Consider the following 15,089-nt stretch of genomic DNA (forward strand, 5'->3'; position numbering starts at 1 on the left):
GGAATTGCCATCAAAACTGAGGACCTGAGTGACTGAATGTGTATTCTAAGGCGCAGATTTTTTAAAAAAATAGAATTTATAAACTCCCTGAGTATTACAAAGGCCCTAACAAGAGTTGTACAAACGTTTCTCCTCATTATCTTTGGGCAAACAGGCTTTCCTTTCTCCCAGCAGCTGCCCAAGGGTGCTTGACCTTACACTTGGCTGTTCCCAGTTGGTTCCTTTGATATTTCTTTGGCTCTTATTAGAAAAATGTCCTTGCTGGGACACTCCCAGTGGGGGCTTGCTCCTGTGCTCTCCCAGGAGAGGAGGACACAGCCAGGCTCAGATAGGGTCGGTTTTAGTTAAGCTTGACTTGGTGGGAACCTGGAGTTTATTTGTCAGAATGAAGTTAAAGGGAAAAGCAAGGACAGGTTTGGTGGGGAAGGGTCAGGTGTGTGTGGAGAGCCTCTGGAACGCTTTGGAGAGTGGTTCTATTGCAGCTGCCGAGCTCTGGAGGTGCTCAGGTAGTGCTGGGCACGGCTCCCACCTGGGCAGGTCCCTTTGGAAGGGCTGGCTGAGCTCCAGGAGCTGCTGGGGTGCCACAAGTGTCAGCTGGAATCTGCATCTCCTCCAAACCCTGCTCTGCCCTGCCCTTCCCTTGGGCTGAAGCTCCTCCAGGGGCACTGACAGGCTCCAGCCTTCCACAAGAGGCCCCAGAAGTAATATTAACTTCTGCAATTTCCTTGTTACTCTTAAGCAGGTTATTAATTAACTGAATGTAACCACTGGCTGTTGATAAATCCTTTTAACTAATTCAAATTCCGTACGGAGCTGGGAGCGCTTTCGCTGGAGCTGCCGCCCGAGTTAAGCTGGGTGAGGAATTATTCCTGATGTGTTTTCCAGCACCGGGCTTGGGGCAGAGGGAGAGAAGATATTTGTTTGCTTGATTCCACATGACAACTCCAGGGTAACTGAATAGCCTGCACGCTCGGGTTGACAGGGCTGAGCAGGCAGAGCCTGGCTCACATACCAGAGCCAGGGGGATGGAAGGGGCACTGGCAGCTGGGATGGAGCCCATCCCAACTGCTCTGAAGAGCGCCAATTTGCCATCAATTATTCATGTTTTTCCGAGGTCTCGCTTCTGAGAGGTATGAATAACTTAAATATGTGTTCGTGTAACAGTTTGAATAATGAATAAATTACTGTGAGGAGGGGCAGGGCTGGGTGTTAAATAATGGAGGAGGTTTTGGAGGGAGGGTGGTGGTTACCAGCGTGCCTGCTCTGGGTTTCTCTCAGCTGTGAGATGCAGAAATGTGTTAGTGGTGACTGTGAGAAGGGCTGGAAGGAAGAAGCAGTGTCTGTGTGTGGGACATGAAGCTGCAGCACCCCTGCATCCTGCTGGGGCTCAGCTGGCTCCTTCCCCTCACTGTGCTCATGGCCACATCGTCCCTGGGCTCCAGAATTAAAGCCTTGCTTTGGGGGAACCCTGGCACACTGCTGCTCCTGTTAAATCACCAGCTGGAGGGACACTGGGGTGGATTGCCAGGTACCTGGGAGGAACTTCAGGACATCCAGTGCTTGTCTGGTGACTGCTGCTTCAGGAGACTTTGAGGTTCAGTGGGTTTTGTATTTATTTACTGCTCTACTCCAGTTTTCCCTGCCACAATGGCATTTTTCATGACAGGGTCCTTGGATTCTGACCTGTAGTCCCTCATGCTCTGCCCCATTTCTTCCTTCACCCTCTTCAGACAGAAATACACTTTATTCCATTTGTAAAATTTTAAGCCAAATTCTTTTTCTGTAGCATCACAGTGGTCTTGAAAACAAGTCACAGATCACAAAGCTCATTAAGCAGCCCTTGAAAATGAGCAGCTTTTGACAGCATCACTGTGACAGTGATTACTGTTTGTTATGAAGCAATTTATTCATTTTAGCCCTGTCATTTAGTTTAGCCTAATATTTTAATGTCACAGAGACATTTAAACATGGAATTCTTACAAATCTGCCTTACTGATGTTAAAAAAGCTCAGTCTTATGAAGTGCTATATAAAGCATCAGTGTGTGCTGAACCAGCAGCCAAATATGATTTCTTATAGATTGAAAATCACAGGAAGCTGTCTTGACAGCACTCAGGTTATCAAGGAATTTATTTCTATAAAGAATTGATCAGGTTGTCTGTTTGCAGCAGAAGAAGTTGGCAGGTTCCTAAGTGCATTGTTACCCCTCTGGGGTGGCTTCTGCATGTGCAGCCAGAATTGCCTCAGAGCTCGGTGAGATCTGGCCCAGTTCAGGCAGATTCTGACCCATAAAGCTGCTGATTAAACCAGCTCATCTCAGGGGAGATATTCTCACATCTGGAAGGATCCTGAGCTGCCTTCAGGCTGTGGGGGGTGGTAAATCTGGTAGGAGAGATCTCTCTAAAACCTCTGGAATTGCTGATTGTCCTCCCCAGGGACACAGGTGCCTCGTGTCCAAGAGCTGCATGCTCAGAGCAAGTCAGCTCCCAGCACTGCAGTGAGGTGTTCCATCAGCAAAAACCAGCTTTGACCCCTAAAATTACTCTTAGGGGTTAAAAAATTATTAATAGACATCATAATTTATCATTTCATCACCTGGTCCAGCTCAGCATCCATGGGATTTCAAGGGATGTGAAGTGTGGAAACCTCTCCTGACAGAAAAAAAAAGAGAGAGGCTCATAGGAAACAATGCTTGTCTTGTGGGAAGATTTTAAATACATGCAGCTGATCCCATGGGAACTGCTGTAGTCTATTCACCCTGTGTGAAAATGATGCTCTCTCAATATGATCTTTAATCCTTTTCTTTCACTGAAAAATGTGAGAACTTTATTTCCAAGTTTTGAAAGAATGATCTGTTTTAAAGGAGTAAATGCTTTCCAAGCATAAAAATAAAATAAATTTTGATTAGTGCAACACAGAGGGGAAAGGTTCTCTGAAATATCTTGTAATATTCTGTCCATGAATTGCATGTGTGGATGTTCTTGGGAAATGTATCCAGGCTTTTTTTTTCTCCCTGGGTCAGTGCAGGAGGGGAAGGAAGCATCCAGCACTCTTGGCAATATTACAAACTTCTATAACTCTTTGAGACATAAATTCCACTTTTTTTTTTTTTTTTTTTCTTGTAAGATGGGGAAGAAGAATTTCAACAGAAGGGAATTCTACCTGAAATTCAAATTTTTCTTTGAAGATTATCTTCCTGCTATTCGTGGAAAAGGAAACTAAAAGTAAATCTGCAGCTGTTACAAACATTTATCCCCAGAGCATGGAAATCCTGCTCTGTTCACTCCCTGCATGTGTGAGCAATACAGAGCTGCTCTCCTGGCCAGGTCCTGAGGATTAAACCCTGTCTGGTGCAAACCAATCATTCCTGGAGGAGAATTTTACAGTCTGGAAAGGCAAAGAGTCACTAACACAATTTTCCTTCTGTTTTTATGCAAGGCATCCAAAGGCCTCTGTGGAATCCCTGAGTCAAGCATGGCAGTGTGATGGGAGGTAAGGAAAGGGAATTTTGGTTCCTTTTTAAGGTCACTCAGAGCTCTGGGCTGTGTTTTTTTAAGGTCACTCAAAGCTCTGGGCTGTGCCCGAGCTGTCCACGATAAAACAGCTCCCAGTTCTTTAACATGAATCTCTCCAGCTCCAGGGAATTCCCAGATCACGTTCCTCTCCCATGGAATTTACTGGAGACACTTTAAGTTACAGTTTTGAACCAGATGCTCATTCTGTGCCTTTTAAATTTTTGGAGATTTCAGAAAATGAGCATGGCCTTGTGTTCAGCAAAGAGCTCTGGCAGCTGTGGTGGCTCAGTTCTTCCCTGGGAAATCAGAAATTCCATGTGGGAGTTGTGCTGCAGCACCTGGGGAGAGCCATGGTGTGTCACAGAGTCATAGAGGATGAGGCTCTGGTAATAAATTGGATTTCCTTGGGAACCCTGCCTGGGTTGGGCTTGGAGCATCCCTGTCCTCACTGCACCTCCAGCAAGGCAGAAAACAGAAAATCCTGGAAGGTTCGCTAAACATGAACTCCCATGGCCTGAGTTCCCTAAAACCCCTAAATCACAGTGAAGGCTTTCCTGATGATGCTGTGTAGCACAAAGATAGATAAAAAATGTCATTGCACAACTGTTTGAAGGTTGTGTTTCTGTTTCCATGGGATAACATCCAGAAAATCAAGCAGCTGGATTTACATTTCAAGTCTTTCAGAAGTTAAGGAAATTATTTTCTTGTAGAATTTCCTTCGCTGTAAATATAAAAAAATTATCTTCTCCCTCCCTCTTTGGTTTAAAAGGGACTTTTTTCCTGTCCTTCTAATGTCATTCTGCAGGAGCTGAGCTCCTGATAAACTGTAAGGCTCAGCCTTTCAGCTCGAGTTCAAATGGCTTTTGGATGCCTGTAGGTCCAACTGCCCTTTTACACGGAATTTTTATTGTTAATCTTCTATTATTGGGGGAATTATTTTGCAAACAGACCAATTCAGTAGCTTCAAGCCCTGAAACCTGTCAGGCTGGCTTTTATTCTGATTGCTTGTGATAAGGAGCTTTGGTAAGAATGCTGTGCCTGCAGCAAGTGGAGAGATTCACCTTGGAGGGAGCAGCTTCAAGGTCCCGGGAAAGGGTGGCTCTTTCAGCTCGGCATGAAAAGGGAAAGGAGGTGTTGGAAATCAGATCAAACCTGGGAATTGATGTGGGACTGCACCAGAACCAGTGCAAGTGGTTTGTTGTAAGCTGAGGGGTTTTTCCTGCATAATGATGACTTGAAGTTTGTTCCAAGCGCTGCAGTTCTGCTTTGTTCCCCGAGTTCTGGCCTTGGGAAGGGGAAATTCCTGCTGTGAATCCCCTCTGATGCATCCAGGCAGGATGGACAAACTTTGGCCAAACCTTTGTCTTTTCCATTCCTTCTGTGCATGGGACACAAATACAAGAAGTCAGAAAACTCTGGGTGTTGTGGAGTCAAGCTGATGTAGATTCAAGGTGAGGAGACACCTCAGGAATCACACTCTGAAACAATTTTATTGCCCAGCTTGACCTTTAAAAAAAAAAGAAAATTTAAAAATGGCATTTTATGAGACACATGATTTGTTTTCCCTCTTGTTCAGTGCCTGCTGCCTATTAATAGCAAATCTTGTAGCGAGCAAGGAAATGCTTAAGGACCAATTCTCTTTAATGCTGATGCAAGGAAAGTATTTCCAGCACTGTTACACAATGTAAGCATTAAGAGGATTTGCTGTAATTCCATTTCCAAGAGCTCACAATAAAGAAATGTTTTCCTGCATTATCCTGAGCATTGTCTATAAAACTCACATAAAATTCTCAGTTCAGGTAGAGCTCAGGACCTCTCTGAGCAGCACACCCAGGGGAGGATCATTACACAAGGCCAGCGATGTTCCCAAGGCTCAGGGGATATCAGGGCTCAGGAGGAGGATGGAGCCCAGCTCCTGCAGAAGGGGCTGCTGTGTTTCAGAGCAGCTGATCAAAGGGAGGGCTCGCAGCCCTTCCCTCCTGCAGCACTTTGTGCATTATGTGGGCACATTCTGTCGTGCTGCTCGTGTTAAAGGCCAGAGCAAACCTCAGCCCCTCTTTTGTGCTCCTGCAAAGGCTGCAGAATGACAGCAGTTACTCCTCTGGCCAGGAAATCTCCTCCCCAGCAAGGCTGTGCACTTGTTCCCTTTCTTTCAAACAGTGAGGGCTGTTTCCCCTCCTTGCCAGGGAGGGATAGCTTTTCCTCTAACACAGAGAGTTCTGTTTCCTCTGGTAAAAACAACTGCCCTCAAGTGGAGCAGGCTTTGTGTTTTGCCCTGGAAACAGAGCAGCTCATTCAGAGATAAGGCTTCCCTGCTTTTGGGTTCCTCCAGTCACCTGACGGAGCCATGGGTAACTTTTAGGCTGCTTTATTCTGCATTCCTGGGATGCCTTCCCTGTTAATTCACCGCAATTAACAGCTCCGGGATCCCTGCCTGCCACCCTGCCCTGGATGCTGCCCGGGGGGAGAGCAGCAGAGGGGCTCTGGTGACCCCAGAACACCCTGAGGATGCCCTGGGGGAATCCCGAGCAGGTAAAAAAAAAAATAAAAATATACATATATATCTGTTTGTGTCTGCAGCTTTCTGAACTTTTATTTTTTGGATTTGGGAATGGCTGAGTGTGAGTGTCTGAGCTCCCACCCATCCTGTGGCTCAGGTGGGTGGTTTGTGCCTCGGGATTTGCCATCTCAGCTCCTTTCTGCTGGCTGAGATTGGGAGTGCTGTGCAATGGCATTGCTGGAGCTGGGCAAATTAAAACAGCCCTGCCTTGGGGCATCAGCAAGTGCCCTGTGCTGGCTGTTAAAATCCAGATTTGTATTTCGAGCAGGGAGTTGCTTCCAGAAGGTTCTCAGTGTTTTGTCTTGGGTTTGCCCTTTCTGTGGATGCCCCAAGGCTGGGCTGGGTAAGGCCTGGGACAACCTGGGCTGGTGAGAACCTGTGGAAGGGGTCTGGCATTGGATGGGCTTTAAGGTCCCTCCCATCTCTTTAAGGTTCTGTGATTCTCTGATTATAATTGATTTTTTTTTCCCCCTGAAAAAAGGGAATGAAATAGAAATTAAGGCTACTCCATATCTCAAATATCTAAAATAATAATTAGAAGTGATATATCTTGTGGCTCTGTCAACTCCAGAGGAGAATCCAGAGGAGCTGACACCCAAAGTGAATCCACATGGGACCTGAGCAGAGTTTTGGGACTCAGGTGCAGGACACTTCCCAAAGTGTGAGCCTGGCTCAGCCTCTGCTCCATTCCTCAGCCAAGGAGAAGAGCAGAGTCTCACCTCAGCCAAGGCTTTGTTCTACAGGAGTTTAAAAGACCCTAGGGATCATTTTTGGCAACAAAAGTGACAGTTTTTTTGGAAACAAAGCTCGTTGTCGTCTCAGTCTTGCTAATGATGTTTTTCTAGAGTTAAGACACAGCAAACCAGAAAACAAAGGAAGAGGCTTCACCCTCCTCCTCCTCCTCCTGGAGCTCTGCTCCTGACCAGGGAAAGGGGTTTGGAGCCCTCAGCAGCTGGCCCAGGCACCAGCCTGCTCAGGCAACATGCACAGAATGGAAGAAAACCTTGGGTTCAGTTATTACTGATAATTAGTGGTTTTAATCTAATTTTAAGGTATTTGGTGTTTAAAGGTAAAAATTCACACAGTTCATGAATGTGCTAAAGGATGTCCCTGGCTCAGGGGGTCCTGTCTGACACTTTCACACATTTAATGACTGGAATATGTCAATCAATGAATTTGCTGATTTTTTTTCCCTCTTTTCTTTTTGTTTTCTTTTAGGCTGGGTCGAAGGAAGCCTTGAAGTACAGCCCAGATTTATCCCTCATATGGAACTGATTGCTCCTGGCCTGGATTGTCCCTGTTTTGTCCCCAGCTGAGCTCTCTGTGCCCATGGTGCCTGCAGGGGGTGGCAGAGCAGGGCCATGCATCATCTCTTCAGGCTGGTGTTGGCACAGAAGGACCTGTCCCGGGCAGGGGATCTCTTCTCCCTGGAGGATGCTGAGATCGAAGGAAGCCTCTCTGAAGCTCTTGAACAGATCAGAATCATTAGTTCAGCTGCAGTGAGTGAAACAGTGTGCTTAATCATTTTATTTTAATGAGATTATATTGTATAAATAAGGGGGGGATATAAACAATTTAGATTTCTGAAGAGACTTGAAGACCAAAGCATAGTATTTAAAAAGTGCTTAAAAATGACAAATTTAAAGTTTAAAAATTACAAAATCCAGTTCTCAGCTTGTTTTCCCTCAAAGATATCTCCAGTTCATCTTTATTATAATTTTTATTAAATAGTTATTTGAAGCATATTAAGGATCATATGAGATTACAGGGGTCCATATCTTCCCAGTAATGAGAATTAAAACCTGTAGGATGACAAATTCCAGAGTTCTATCACACTGAACATTTGTTGTAAGGGTGGATGTGGGGAAATGGACACTGAACTGCTGGAAAAACCTGGCTGTAATGGTTTTGAAAGCAAAACCAATATGAGACTACAAACCAGAAACGCAATTTAATAGGAAAGAAAGAGAAAAATAAAATACATGCAATAGTATAAAAGAAAAACCACTGACAGAATCAGAGTACAACCTGACACCCTGCTAGTTAGGGTGGTGGTAGCAGCACAGATGAAGTGGTTTTGTTTATATTTGTTGTTTGAAGTGGTGATCCTGGTGGATTTTGTCCTCTGGAAACCAGTGGGTAAGGGCTGCCTTGGGTTTCCAAATCTCAGTTTTTATCTAGGTAGGAAATGCTTGGCTCCTTCCCCTGGCTGGAGCATCTCCCCATGGGATGATGGAATTTTATCAGTCATGCAGTGGGACTCAGTGGCCATGAACAGGAGAGATCTCCTGGAGGAAGGATGGGTTGTGGGAAAGATAAAGAACACTGCCATATCTGGTTTTTAACAGCTGGCCCATAACAGAGGATATCTCCCATAGAGATAAGAATCACTGCCCCACCTGGTTTGTAAAATATGACCCATTAACAGGAGATATCTCCACAGAGATAAGGATCACTGCCCCACCTGGTTTATAAAATATGACCCATTAACAGGAGATATCTCCTGGAGGAAGGATGGGTTGTGGGAAAGATAAAGAACACTGCCATATCTGGTTTTAACAGCTGGTTTTACACAGGGCCCATTAATAGAGGATATCTCCCACAAAGATAAGAATCACTGCCCCACCTGGTTTATAAAATATGGCCCATTAACAGGAGATATCCCCACAGAGATAAGGATCACTGCCCCACCTGGTTTATAAAACATGGTCCATTAACAGGAGATATCTCCTCGGAGGAAGATAAAGAACATTCCCCACCTGGTTTATAAAATATGGCCCATTAACAGGAGATATCCCCACAGAGATCAGGATCACTGCCCCACCTGGTTTCAGGTGGTGATAGAATACAGACTTTTGGGCACATCTTTACATTTACTAGGACACTGGCAAGCCAACTCATTGTGTTCTGCTGTGCCCCAGGACTACCAGACCAACGACAACGACCAGGCTGTGGTGGAGATCTGCATCACCCGCATCACCACGGCCATCAGGGAGACTGCCTCCATCGAGAAGCACGGCAGAGCCCTGGTGGCTCTCTGGGAGTCCTGTCTGGAGCACAACCTGAAGCCCTCTGGCAGAGATGAGGATGCCCCACATGCCAAAATTGCATCTGACATCATGAGCTGCATCCTGCAGGTAGGGCTGGGCTGAAAGTGGCAGTGCTGTGCTCTGGTTGCCAAATTGGTTTTGGTTTTTAAAATGCTTTTGTAACTCTCTTTTTGGGTGTTGGGAGTGGTTATGTTTAAAACTAAGAGCTTGGGGAATTGCACTGATTTCTCCTCTCTTGAAATTGTGGAAGTGACTCGTAGAATCGTGGAATGGAAGGACCTTAAAGCCCATCCAGTGCCAGCCCTGCCATGGCAGGGACACCTCCCTCTGTCCCAGGCTGCTCCCAGCCCTGTCCAGCCTGGTCCTGGACACTGCCAGGGATGTGGCAGCCACAGCTGAGTTATAAAAGCACATTTGCTGCTCCCTGGAACAGAGCTTTTATTGGCAAGTTCCTTTAAAAAAATAAAAAGAGGTATAAAAGGAGGTTTTCCAGCAGATGTGGGGACAGTTGGAACAATAATGAATATCTGCCAGCTGGGCTGGATCTCAGACAGGTCTCTGTTGATAGCAGCAGCAGGGAGGTCCCCAAGGTTTGCAAACATCATTGTATCACTTTATTGAAATCTGCTCTTCATTGTCACCTCCACATTTTCTAAGTGTGCCTTCCTGCCCTGATGTTTATCATGGAACAAATGAAACCTTTCTCCTTCCTTCTCAATTCAAACCTTTTTTTTAGCTAAGAATTTTATCTTTATTGTAAGGGGTGGGGGGGAAAAAAAAAAGAATTGTTCTTTGGGATTTTCTTAGATCTTTTAAACCCCAGTCAGAGAGCCAAGCCTTATCTTCCCATTCTTTGTGTGGAGTAGCAGAGCAATAACTTGGAGCAGCATTTGGCTCCTGCTCTGTGGTGTCTCAGCCAAACATAACGAGGCATTATGTTGATTTAAACATGCTGCTGCAGAAAGCTCCATTTATTTGAAGGGCTTTTCTCATTAAAAATGCAGCTTTTGGTCATATGGCAGCTGCCAGAATTCTCTGTCTTGACACCAAGGGGTGGCTGCAGCTCCTTTTCCTCAGGATTCTCTGGAAAGGAGTGTCCAGCCTCTGTTCCAAAGAAAAATCCTCAGAGCCACTCAGACTCTGTGGAATTACAGATTTGGGCTTTCTCAGTCTAAATTTATTCTGCTCAGAGCTGCTCCAGAATGCAAGTCCAGAAAGTCTGCTCTGCCTTTCTTCTCTCTGTCGCTGTCTGAAACATCTGGGTTCCAGGGGTTGCCTGGGATTTCAGCTGCTAATTACACATAATCACATTGCAGGATTATTGTCAGAAAACAGGGATGTGCTCCAGTTTCAAAGAGCTGCTCAGAGCTGAGTGGAGAGGAGAGCACAGCACTGGTTGAGGAGGCTCCAGAGGGAATGGGGCTCCTCAGTGACACACAAACGTGTCCTGCTGCTGTGGGAGTTCAGCAGGCAATGGATGTGGGTGGTTTGGACACACAGTTTTCTCTCTAAATAACAGCAGAACATCTTTTCTGACCTTGAATCAAAACTCCAGTGTTCACTCAGGGACCCTGGGATTCCAGAAGCTTGGAGCTATTTTAGGAAGAGGAGTTTGCACTCCTGAAAAATCTCAGTGTTGAGAGGAATTGGCTGGGGGTTTCCAGAGAAGGGGAGCTGGAATTCCAGTGGGAATTTCACTCCAATGGGCTGGAGGTTCCCAGAGCAGCTGTGGCTGCCCCTGGATCCCTGGAAGTGTCCAAGGCCAGCCTGGACAGGGCTTGGAGCTCCCTGGGATGGTGGAAGATGTCCCTGCTCATGGCAGGGTGAGCTTTACAACCTCTCCAATCCAAACTATTCTGGGATTCTGTGAGTTCAAATGAAAAAAAAATGAAATCTTAATGAATACAGGACAATTAATGATCACAGGACAATTAATGATCAATACTAGAGCTGTTACACTGTGAGCAAGGTTCCAGGGCAGTTCCAGGCTGCTCCAAGGTGTTTCCTGCTTTGGGATGGTGGATGCAGCCTCTCCCTTCCCAGGGAGCACCAAGCACAAAATGTCTTGTTAGAAATGTTAACATGTAGTTAGTGCACATCATACCTTATATATTTCATTTGTATTGATCTCTATTTACATATTTTGTTGGTGCCCTTCTGCTTCTTCTAGCAGAAGACAAAACCAGGACTGTTGTTAACATTTCCAGCTGCAGTAGTTTTCAATTTCTGTATTTGCTCTTTCTTAGACTCCTTCATTCAGAGGTGCTACCAAAACATGACATTTCTTGAGAAGTTTTTTTTGTTTTTCCCCCTTGCTTCTTTGACTTTGGTTTCCTTACTCTGCCCAGCAATTTTACATAATTTATTTTTTTTTTCCAGAATTACAACCGGCCTCCAGTGATGGCCCTGGCTGTGCCCGTGGCAGTGAGGTTCCTGCAGAGGGGCAATAAGGAGCTGTGCAGGAACATGTCCAGTTACCTGTCCCTGGCTGCCATTGCCAAGGCAGAGCTGCTGGCTGAGCACACAGAAACCATCCTCAGCAGTGTCCTTCAAGGTAGGCCCAGCCCAGACTCTGGGCTTAGTCCAGATCAGTTAAGCTGGGCTAAGCATGTACAGAACCATTACCTTATCAATCAATCAATCATTAGGGGTGGGAAAGACTCCAGGATCAACCCAACCATTACACAAATCACATAAAGCAGACCTATGGAAATATCTATAAATGTGATCAAATGTATTAATCACTCTAATAACAGACTTTCTCAAGGAATATGTGAATTTACTGCACCTCTGGAGGTTTTGGTATGGATTGGGTGACCCACAGGGCAGGAAATTCATCTGTCCTCGTTAATATTCCCTGCTAATGGACTCCAAATTACCAGCCTGATATGAGGCACCAGCCATGGAGCTTTTATCCTTCCTCTGTGTCCCTGGCAAGGCTCCAGGAGAGAAATGGGGATGAAATTAATCCCATTCTGTGGTGGAATAGTCAGATGGAAGATATATAAAAGCTTTGTAGTGGTTCTTTCATTTTGCCTAGTTATTAGCTTTATATGGAACAATGTTGCTAATCTCTTTACTTTTTTTTTTTTTGTGGTTTAAAAAGCCAAGAATATTCATTCCTCTATAAAAGGAACTCCAATTGGATTGGAGTAATAAAGTTCACAGTGTTTGTTGCTACTGCAGTGGTAAAATCAGTGCTCTCCTTCCAGTGGGGGTAATAGCAGTAAGTAGCAATAACTAATTATTAAAGAACATTGTTATGAAGATGTTAAGTCATGAAATGTGTGCATCCTGTATTTATTAATTTATAAATTATAAATTTATTCTGTTAAGACTTATTAATGTGCTAACATTATGCATTGCCTCTCATAACTGTGGGGTAGTAATAGAAAGAAATAGTGAATTTATTCAATTTTTTTTTTTTTTTTGAAAAGTGCTGCACACCCACAAGGGAAGGTTTCAGCACGGTGAGTTGTGCATTTATGTTTTTCCACCAGCAGATGTTGCTGTGGATATCAGGTTTGGGAATTCCAGCCTGGAAGGGGCCGCTCGGAACAGGCAAAATGATTTGTTTTGCACAGTGACTCAATTACAGCCCCATAATTGGTGTTTGAGGCACGAGAAGCTGGGCTTGCAGTGGTTTTTGGAGTGTTTGCTGAGGGGAGCAGCAGGCAGAGCTGCTGAGGATGGATTTCCAAGGCAGCTTTTGGACACAAAGCTGTGTTGTGGGGCTGCACAGACGGGGCTCAGCCTCGTGGCACCAGCCTCAGCAAACTTTGGCCCCTTGCCTGCGAATGTTGGAGAGGAACTGGAGTTTTTCATTCCTTGGGGCAACTCTTGGGCTGCACAGCCAGGTCCTTATCTCATCAGCTAAAAAAGAGCTCTGTGGAAGGAGCTGGAGTGCTGTGCCCCAGTGAGTGGGAGCTCTGAGCACTCCTGTGTGACCCTGTCCATCAGCACCAGGGTCACTCACGGATTTATTTATTTATTGCCATTCCTGGGGGACAGCAGCAGCTCTGCCCTGAAATCAGAGAGTCCCGGGGCTGCTCCACCTTCCAGAGCAGCTCAGAAATGCTGTGCTGTGCTCAGCCTCACTCCTTCCTCTGTGCTGGAGGGCTGCAGAGGCTTTTTCACAATTGGAGCCCAAATTCCCCAAAAATGCTATTTATTTCCCCTCCCAAATGCTATTTCTTTCCCCTCCCAAATGCTATTTATTTCCCCCCCCCAAATGCTATTTATTTCCCCCCCAAATGCTATTTATTTCATCCCAAATGCTATTTATTTCCCCCCCTAAATGCTATTTCTTTCCTCCCCTAAATGCTATTTCTTTCCTCCCCCAAATGCCATTTCTTTCCTCCCCCAAATGCTATTTTTTACCCCCCTAAATGCTGTTTTTTACCCCCCAAATGCTCTTTCATCCCCCAAATGCTCTTTCATCCCCCAAATGCTATTTACTTTCCCCCTCAAATGCTATTTATTTCCCCCAAAAACTATTTTATTCCCCCCCCCCCCCCAATTCTATTTTATTTCCCCCTGTATTTCATGGACATTTGTTTTCATTTTATGGAGGGCACTGACCAGAGATTTGAGAGTGGTTTTGCCCTTGCACAATGCTGGGACCCTGAGTGTTTTTGTAACTCTGAGGATCTGGCTTTTGGCTGCCAGAGATGAACAGAGGTAATATTTCATTGCACTGTAGCTGAGGTTATTTGCAGACATTACTTAGTGAGGGATTTTTGTCAAGTTTACTGCCAAGCATTTATAACGTAGATACATTTTTATTGCAGGGAAGCAGGAGAAATTCCAGCAATCAGAGCAATTCTTTTCCCCTTAAATAAGCAGCACTGCCAGAACTTTGGGGCAGGTCGTGTAACTTTAGCTATGAAGCACAACCCCCTTGAATGGCACAGGAAAGTGGAATTTACCTTTTTTTTACTATTTTTGTATCTGGGCAGTGAGGATCTGTCATGGTCAGGAGGAAGGGCAGCAGCAACACACCAAGAAATTTGTCCAAGTGTGTTCTGAGAGAAAGAGAGAGGGAAACGAGGGGTAGAGAAGAAGGATGGGCAGCTTCCAGGGGAAACAGAATTGCTTTGAATAAGACATCCCTCATGATAACTTGTTCAGAGCTTCAACAGGTAGCAAATGATGGTTCCTGTTGTAAATGGTTACACAGTGAGTAGGGCATTCATCATTCTCTGCTTGGGCTGTTTTCACATGAAGAGCATCAGCAGCTCCTTGGCTCTGTGCAGCTGCTGCTGTGCTCTGTGTCTTGCAGGGCTAAGTTTGTGAGAGAGAGGAGAGAATCACTGGCACTGAGCAGCGATTCTGTCTTGTACAAACCCCCTGAGGGCAGCAAACCAGTCCAAAAGTACCTTAAAGCCAAATGTACCTGGCCTCAGAGAGCCAGGATAGTGCACTTTGCTCCTCTCTGCTCTTTGTTTTCTCTACCAGCAGCTAAAACTGCATGGCTCAAAATGAGAAAAAATTCCCACTTGGGACTTGGTGCAGAGTTTTGGTTTATGAGAAGAGTAGAGGGTTTTAGTCTAGTAAAGTATCTTTATTTACAAAACGACTTTACAAAAATAATTTCAATAAAATTATCACAAAGTCAATGTACAATATAATACAGCTGCGTTTCCTCCCAATGTAACATCAGATTATGATGGGGGATATTATTTTATATCAATCTGTGGCATAAATAGTGCTTTAAACAAGGAACTAGCTTTCTTAGAGCCTACACATGACTAACAGTGATTAATAGACAACACATTTCTGGACTTGGGTGGTTCCTCTGCAAAATTCACATTAACACTGTGGAACCCAAGGACCGGAGGAGCCTGGAATGGTTTGGGTTGGAGGGGACTTTAAATCCCATCCAGTGCCACCCCTGCCAGGGACACCTCCCTGTCCCAGGCTGCTCCAAGCCCTGTCCAGCCTGGGACAGTGCCAGGGCTGCAGG

At 45.2% G+C, this 15,089-nt stretch overlaps 1 protein-coding gene across 4 annotated transcripts in view; it reads left to right on the forward strand.

Moving 5' to 3' along the window:
• Positions 1–1,026: 1,026 nt before the first annotated feature.
• Positions 1,027–15,089, forward strand: part of VEPH1 (ventricular zone expressed PH domain containing 1) — a 59,394-nt gene continuing 45,331 nt past the window's right edge. For all 4 annotated transcript variants that reach the window (XM_033068947.1, XM_033068948.1, XM_033068949.1 and 1 more), the window contains exons 1-5: positions 1,027–1,130; positions 3,438–3,491; positions 7,293–7,573; positions 8,996–9,211; positions 11,504–11,678. In XM_033068947.1, the coding sequence (XP_032924838.1) occupies positions 7,436–7,573; positions 8,996–9,211; positions 11,504–11,678 (529 nt within the window). In that variant the 5' untranslated portion in view covers positions 1,027–1,130; positions 3,438–3,491; positions 7,293–7,435. The remainder of the gene's footprint in view (positions 1,131–3,437; positions 3,492–7,292; positions 7,574–8,995; positions 9,212–11,503; positions 11,679–15,089) is intronic.

Source organism: Catharus ustulatus, chromosome 10, assembly GCF_009819885.2.
Source record: "Catharus ustulatus isolate bCatUst1 chromosome 10, bCatUst1.pri.v2, whole genome shotgun sequence".
NCBI classification, from domain to species: domain Eukaryota; kingdom Metazoa; phylum Chordata; class Aves; order Passeriformes; family Turdidae; genus Catharus; species Catharus ustulatus.